We start from the raw sequence: 8,389 nt of genomic DNA, 5'->3' as shown, positions 1-8,389 counted from the left end.
AACCAAGTTATGCTAAAAAAAAAAAAATCAAATTAAGAGACTTAAGCTAATATATAAACATCAAGCTGAACTTTTTCATAAATTTATTTATTTGATTGCTTCACAAGCCTTTCTCTAAAAAAAATCAGGAGTGCTAAAGGAGATATTTTTCAAAGAAGAAAAATGGCTGGAATATCACAAGATTGGGAGCCGGTGGTGAATCGCAAAAAACCGCCGACCACCGCCGCAAAAAAATTTCACAAAGACATGGAGCATTATTCACAAAGCCATCTCACAAGATCGAGGGGAACAGACCTCCAAGCCAACAAGAGCCTGATCAACTATCATCTTGAGGCTCCGAGGACGTCGCCAACTCAGGTGGGGGAGAATGTTATGGGCTGCTTTCCAGCCACGCCCCATGACCCCTTGGACGTGTCCTGTGGCGTCCTGACAAGCCTCTCAACGCCCATCGCTACGGTCGACACCGTGGTCTTGGTAACGCCAAGTGACAAGTGCGTGTGTGCCTCTGTCGCCCCACCGGTAGTCAGCACCCAACGGCTAGCAAATGCCAACAATACCGCGCGCACAGACAGTGCCGCGCTCGCAGACAATTGCGCGCGCCTAGACAGTGCCACGCGCGCAGATCCTAACGCCTTGCCAACGCCTGACCGCACCAACAGCGCCGCACGCACAAACAATGTCGCGCGCGCAGACCCTTATGCCAAGTGCCAGCGCCCAGCCGCAGACATATACAAATAGTGTCGCGCGCGCCGACAGCACCGTGCGCAGACCCTGATTCTCAAGACAAAGTTGCTGCCAACGGACTTGTTTCTACCTTGTAGAAGACTAAGTCCTTTTTATTGTAAATATAAAGTAGTTTTACTTCATTTGCTTTCAGTGTGCTTCTACAACTTAGATAGGTCAAGTCATTTAACTTTGGTTTATTTGTTTTAAGCATTATTATGGGGATCAAGCATTCAAACACTCAAGCAAGCAAACATTTCTCTGTACTGGTGTCTCTCCCCCCGACACCGCGTAGTCTTTTGTAATAGCTTTCATTCATTAATGCAATCAACTTTCATTCTCAATTGCTCATTTGAGTTCTCTCAATTGCTCATGACAATGGTTTTCCCGTACGTCACTAACAATCTCGTCTAGTGTACGGAGGGGACCTCAGTTGGTGGACAACAACCGCACTGACATCGGTTGCTTAGCCATACGTCGCCCTTTCAAGGAATCTCAGGAAGGCGCCGCGTAACAATAAGTATGTATTGATTTACTTTAAATAGAATCCACATGTCAATCTATTTTCATATGTTTTTTTGTTAATTTTTAAAGAGATTGTCGACGATTTATGTACCAACTTTACAATCTAAAAAAAATAATTAAGTATAAGAAATACATGAGTAATTCAATATTCACTTAAAAGAAAAAGCTTAAAAAGATAAAAAGTAATTGTGGGGAGCTTTGTGGTACAATAAGTTAGACTACAAAGGGTAGTTTTTGAACGGTACAAAATTCTATCCTTTCAACCAAGTTATGCTTAAAAAAAAAAAATCAAATTAAGAGACTTAAGCTAATATATAAACATCAAGCTGAACTTTTTCATAAATTTATTTATTTGATTGCTTCACAAGCCTTTCTCTAAACAAAAACCAGGAGTGCTAAAGGAGATATTTTTCAAAGAAGAAAAATGGCTGGAATATCACAAGATTGGGAGCCGGTGGTGATTCGCAAAAAAGCGCCGACCGCCGCCGCAAGAAAAGACGAGAAAGCAGTCAACGCCGCCCGTCGCGCCGGTGCTGAGATCGAAACCGTCAGAAAAGGTTCGTATAATCTCCCCATCTTAGCCTTATTATTCCTTTCTCTTCCCGATTAATTATTACTAATTCCTGCTCCTCTTTTTCGTGACCATTCTTTTTTTCTTTGGGACCAATTAGGGCTCTCAATTTTTTTTTCTCGGTCAGATTATCATAGCCCATTTCTACATGTACCCCTTTATCTCTAACCCTCTTTTTGGTGGAATGACTTCCATATCATTTGAATAAGAAATTTCACTGTTTAGCCAACCTTTTTAAAAATAGGTGTAAGAGAATCAATTATCTGCCTAAGCCTTAGTTGACAAAGTTACCCGGTAATTGTGTTGGCAAGAAGTAGCGCACAAGCTGGCTACACCACTATTAGAAAAGAGTGAATTAATTAGTGTTGTCTTCTAGATTCATTCTGTGTGTAGGTTAATATTTTTTGTCACAATTAGAAATTTCAATGCAGCAACGACAAACGCAGTGTAATCCCACAAGACAATTAGAAATTTCAATGTTAGGTAAATTTCCTCGTTTGATAAGTTCTTTGTTTTGTGTAGTCCAGACTTGCCTGTTTTTAGTAGCCTGAAATCCTATGTAAGGAACCATCTTGTGTATTCTCTACAATCAATTCAGTCAAATTCTCCTTTATTTTCTTTTCTATTAGTCTATTTTAACATTAGGAAAGACAGTGACTAAGTGTTACTTCAATTGCATTTTTCTTTTCTACTTTGTTTGCACTTGCATGTCGATTTCCCTTGATAACTCAAGTTGCGTATTCAGGGTCAGTAAGGTAATGACTCATTTATGTTGGAAGGCACCTACTTTTAAATAGAACGATATCTCTATATTCGCGTTAATATCAGTCCGCGCTATTTCATGAATCTTTTTATCTTATTTTATATACACACATTCACATATGTTCTCTGTGTTATGCCAATTGCTGGACTGTGTGTGCAAGACTTCATTGTTGGTCTGGATTTATTTTGCTGAAATGGATCCTTTAGTTGTGAAATGCCAAAATGTTTAGCGCTCACGACATTTATCCTTGACTGCAGCTACTGCAGGGTCAAACAAGGCTGCATCTAGCAGTACAACTTTGAACACCAGGAAGCTTGATGAGGATACCGAGAACTTGTCACGTAAGTTTGAGTTGACTTCTTTAATAATATCAATTAATATTAGAAACACTTCTATAAAACAATTACTGTGGTTATAAAGATACTGAGAACTTGTCGAGTAAGCTCTTCTTTTCTCCGGCCTATTATCTACCGTTTTCCGAACCGTGTGCCACTAGCCCTCCTGATTTCTCGGTTATAAAAAAAATTAGAGTTCTTCTCTGCTTTGGGAGTTCAAGTCATGCTTACATCCTGATTTCTCTGATGTGTATACTGTGTACTTTGTTTTACCTTCTTCATTTGCTGCATGGATGTGCGGTGTCAAATTTCACAAAGCACATTGTCTGCTTTGTGAATATAAAATTTGTTAGGACTCAATTAATTTGACAAGAAGACACCTTTTAGAGGTTTTTCCTTCTGGCAACAAATGGCGACATATTGCTAAAGTTGAAAAGTTTAATTGGTTTGCCACTGGAAAAAATAAAAAAGAAGATTTTCTCTTTTGGTGATGTCATCTGGTGTACTTTTCATTTTTGTTCTCAGATCAAAAGGTACCAACTGAATTGAAGAAAGCCATTATGCAAGCACGACAAGATAAGAAGTTGACTCAGTCTCAACTTGCCCAAGTATTTCTCTCTATCTCTTTCACGCCCTCCCCAATTCCTTTTCTTTAAAGCAATCTACGTATAGATAGAGTCAAGAGAGAGGTTTTATTCCTTGTATCAATATAATTTTGGCAATCCCTTTGTTTTGCAGTTGATAAACGAGAAACCACAAATCATTCAGGAGTACGAGTCTGGAAAGGCAATTCCAAACCAACAGATAATCTCTAAACTGGAGAGAGCTCTTGGTGCGAAACTGCGCGGAAAGAAATAAAGGTTGGAATAGTGAACCTGATAAAAAATAGTGAACCTTTTGAATTAGACTGTCTGTTTGTGTCCTAAAAGTGGTCATGTACATGAGCTTTTTTACTTTAACCACTATGGTATTTGTTGTATCTGGATTCATGAATGTGGTTTTCGTGGTTAACTTGGGTGTTTTTTCGTGTGGAAAATGAGGTGCTTACTCTTGTGGTGCGGATTCCTTTTGCGTTGTGATTCCTAGTTTCTTTTAAGGGATGTCTTCTTATGTCCTTCAATCAACTTCGATACTCATGCTAGGAATCCATTATAACGCCAAGGGCGATCTATTGGGGACACTTGACTACTTGGGGGAGGTACAACCATTTATGTTATGGGTGTCTTTGTTCGATATTTCTCCGTCTTTTCTATGCCCTTACCGATGTTTTAGGAGCTGCCACACTTGTATGCTTGTTCTAAACCAAAAAATAGAAAAGTCAGAGACCAAGTTTGGTGATTAAAGGTGCATAATGCGATATTTGTGTATAATGTACAGGTTTCTAGCTCTATGTGATATGGTTGTTGCCTATTGATCAGTCAATGGAATGTTATACCATCTTACTTGATAGTTCGTGAACCAGCAAAACTGAATGATGAAGTTGCTTTGGTTGACTTACTGTTAGTGTCAATACGGTGTTCGCCACACAACTTTTGTATATAGAAAGGATACAAGTATGTGACTCTTTTCAGTATTATCAAATCTTTTACAGCACAATTCAACTGACTGATTAGTGGCCAGCCTTTTTAGGTTTTTATATAGTATTTGTTTCTAACGATTGACGTGTAAATCTCCATCGAAGGAGAGGTTTCATGTGTAGAATAAATTGATTTAGGAATATCAACATCTTATCATTAGCTATCTAGAGGTTCAGTAAGTATAAAACTTGCACCTGAGTCAGTATACTTGTACATTTTAGAATGGATCACTTAAAAGGAGAACAAAAAGCACCGTAGTCGCCCATTTAAAACCATTTAAGTTCCTCGATAGGAACTCTATCAGCAATAGCTGAACCCAAAATGAGTTGGTTCACACAAGACACAACATACAAAAGTCAAGAATGCTCTGAAGACTAACGTAAATAAATCCATACGAGTTTAATTTCTAATACGCTGATACTGTAGAAAATTTTTTATACTATCACGTCGCTTAATAAAAGCAACTAACTATACAAATACCCATCTACTGAAAGGGAAATAAAATAAAACAAGTTACCTGCTACAATAACTTTAAAGTACACAAAATATTTTGAATTGAGCTTAAATATATTACTTTAAAGTTCTGCACTTAACTGATCTCAGAATCATTTCTCATGCCTCATCATATACTGATAGAACATCCCACAAGGCACATTACAACATCAGGCAGCGAAGCTATAAAGAATTTTTTTTTTATTTAATGGCTTTTATGCAGAGATGATTTTCACTAGTGACTAGTGACGTATCAAAAGCATTGAATTCTACATCTACTGCACCTTGATTCTTGAAAAAACTATCCGTCCATTCAATAATTTACACTTTCAAGTTTCACTTATCCGCCAACTGTTAACGTTTAGTTTTGCTAATAGGTGTTTAGGTAAGTTTATAAAGCTCGTCAAATTAGTTTTTAACTTTAACCTTTTATTGGTGTTTGCTGAAGTATTTTCAAACAATTGCTTTTAAACATGGGATAATAGTCAAATTTATTCCTAAACTATTCGAAATTGAGCAATTTTCTTCTCCGTTAGACTCTTGGTCAAATATTACTCCCTTCTTCTGTTAAGAAAAGGTTTTGTTGTTGCCTTGATTCCTAATGGGATACCAACCTAAGGATAATTTTAAACTCATAATTAAAAGTTGAACAGTAAATTTGTAGTTTCGTCAATAACAAGAGTAAGTATGAGATAATTTCCTAGTAAGGATAACATATATGCATGTGGGAAGACAAAATTGCTATAAAGGGGTGGAAAAAATGCAATAATCATTTCAACACTAAATTTTAGTATCTTACCTACTTCTTTGTAGATGATATTTTTTGTTTATGTTCCCTTTTGATATTTTGGTTGCTCCGTCTTGACCAAACTCTTTTTATCGATATTGATATCCTCTAGAATGTGCAATATATGGATTTTTGTGTGAGAAAATATACTGCAGACAAATATAGTACAACATTAGGGATTGTTTGTCTTTATGCTTTATTTATTATCATTGCAAAATGCAAATGTACTGAAAATTATTTGCAAACAAATTTAAAGCATTGTACTCGACCCAGGGAGTTAACGAAATGCTTAGGGAGTTCGTGTCGAGGTTTCAAATGGAAGGGATGGATCTGTCCCCGGTTGCGGACGATTGGGCTGTTCAAGCATTCACTCAAGGACTCAATCCCCAAAGCTCTTTGGCCTCACAGCAGCTGGAACAGAATTTGATAGAGTACCCAACGGTAACTTGGCCTGACGTCCATAACAGGTACCAATCGAAAATCAGAATGGAGGATGATCAGCTCGGCCCCCCTCTAGGTCCGTGTACCCATCAGAACTAATGAGAGCTCTAAAAGAGTAGTCGATCATGAACTAAGACCGAGCAGAGATCGGTACCAACCGTATAGCAGAGATCGATGGGGCAATGGATCCGGACGTAACCCAACGAGGAATGATAAAAAAGCGATCGAGGTCATAATAACTGGGGACTCATGAGAAAAAACGGTTTCAATAGGACAATCGGGACCAGGGAGGCACCGAGGTTATCGGAGTACACCTTCAACGTCGATACTGCTAGCATCGTATCAGCCATCGGACGCATCAAAGACACCAAATGGCCTCGGCCATTACAATCCGATCCTGCCCAAAGAGACCCCAACCTGATGTGTAAGTACCATGGCACCTACGGTCACATGACCGAAGACTGCCGACATCTAAGGGAAGAAATGACCTGGTTATTCAATAACGGACACCTCCGAAAATTTCTAAGTGATCGAGCCAAAAATCACTTTAAGAACAGGGACTCTAGTAAGCAGGACGAGAAAAAGGAACCTCAACACGTCATCAATATGATCATTAGTGGAGTCGACATCCCCCAGGGACCAATGCTGAAGCACACTAAGGTGTCCATTACAAGGAAAAAATGAACCCGAGATTACATGCCGAAGAGGACCTTCTCTTTCAATGATGAAGATGTTGTAGGCATCGTGAGACCACATAACGATGCCCTGATAATTTCTGTACTCATAAATAAATCTCGAGTTAAGCGTGTGTTGATTGATCCAGGTAGCTCGGCCAATATCATCAGATCTAGGGTCGTAGAGCAGTTGGGTCTGCAAGACCAAATAGTTCCCGCAGTCCGGGTCTTAAACAGATTCAACATGGCATGTGAAACTACTAAAGGGGAGATAACCCTGCCGGTGAACAGCATCAGAACTATTCAGGAAACGAAGTTCTACGTCATCGGGGAGGGGATATGAGGTACAACGCTCTATTCGGAAGGCCATGGATTCACAACATGAGGGAAATACCTTCGACACTGCACCAGGCATTCAAGTTCCCCACATCGGGAGGGATCAAAACAGTTTACGGAGAACAGCCGGCCGCAAAAGAAATGTTCGCGGTCGATGAGGTGATCCCGATATTTGCCCTCTCGACATCAAAGAACCCGGAGTCGGTTAGGAAGGAAGAAACTGAATAGCAAGCATCGACACCGGTCCCGACCGAACCGGAGAATCAACAAGCAGGCAAGGATGATGATTACAGAGTTCCCGGGTCGTTAATCGCTCATGATGATTCCGATGCCACCAAGTCAACGTCCGAGGAGCTGGAACAAGTCATATTGATCGAACATTTGCCCGATCGGAAGGTATACCTGGGCATAGGGTTAAATCCCGAGTTCAGGAAAGAACTCATTGAATTCCTTATAGCTAACATAGATTATTTCGCTTGGTCCCATTTTGATATGACAAGAATCCTGCCAGAAATAACTACTCACAAGCTAAGCTTGAATCCGAAGTTCCACCTGGTTAAACAGAAGAAGAGGCTTCAATACAAAGTCAAGCATAGATTCATAAAAGACGAGGTATCCAAACTCCTTAAAAATAGGTTCCATTCGGGAAGTTAAGTACCTAGATTGGTTAGCTAACATATTGGTAGTGCCTAAAAATGGAAATAAATTAAGAATGTGAGTAGATTACAAAGACTTGAATAAGGCATGCCCTAAAAACTCGTTTTCTTTGCCTAACATCGATCACATGATTGATGCGATGGCTAGCCACGAGATACTCAGCTTTCTCGATGCCTATTCCAGGTACAACCAAATCCGGATGGACCCGGGTGATCAAGAAAAAACTTCCTTCATCACTAAATTCGGCACCTATTGTTATAACGTAATGTCTTTCGGAGTAAAAAATGCCGGTGCCACTTACCAACGCCTAGTAAACCGGATGTTCGAAGAACAAATAGGAAAATTAATGGAAGTTTACAATGGCGACATGTTAGTTAAGTCCTTGCGAGCAGAGGACCATTTGGAACATTTACAGGAAACCTTTAACATACTGAAGAAATATAATATGAAGCTGAACCCAGAGAAATGCGCATTTGAGGTCGGGTCCGGGAAGTTCCTTGGATTCATG

The 8,389-nt window shown here is 39.5% G+C and overlaps 1 protein-coding gene across 2 annotated transcripts; it reads left to right on the top strand.

Annotated features, from left to right (window-relative positions):
- The first annotated feature begins 1,584 nt into the window (after positions 1-1,584).
- On the top strand, positions 1,585-4,574 carry LOC107828038 (multiprotein-bridging factor 1b). Of its 2 annotated transcripts, XM_075242288.1 has the most exons (5): positions 1,585-1,805; positions 2,840-2,923; positions 3,443-3,525; positions 3,656-3,777; positions 4,295-4,574. In XM_075242288.1, exons 1-4 carry the CDS (start codon positions 1,673-1,675, stop codon positions 3,773-3,775), a joined length of 420 nt encoding a protein of 139 aa, XP_075098389.1. In that variant the 5' UTR covers positions 1,585-1,672; the 3' UTR covers positions 3,776-3,777; positions 4,295-4,574. The 2 variants fall into 2 exon arrangements, with proteins under 2 accessions (XP_075098389.1, XP_016510769.1); XM_016655283.2 differs by lacking the exon at positions 4,295-4,574 and having other exon boundaries at positions 1,586-1,805; positions 3,656-3,953.
- The last annotated feature ends 3,815 nt before the right edge of the window (positions 4,575-8,389 follow it).

The sequence above is a fragment of the Nicotiana tabacum genome, chromosome 21, assembly GCF_000715075.1.
Source record: "Nicotiana tabacum cultivar K326 chromosome 21, ASM71507v2, whole genome shotgun sequence".
NCBI lineage: Eukaryota > Viridiplantae > Streptophyta > Magnoliopsida > Solanales > Solanaceae > Nicotiana > Nicotiana tabacum.
Note: the sequence above shows the minus strand (reverse complement) of the source record. Positions and strands in the feature narration are given on the sequence as shown.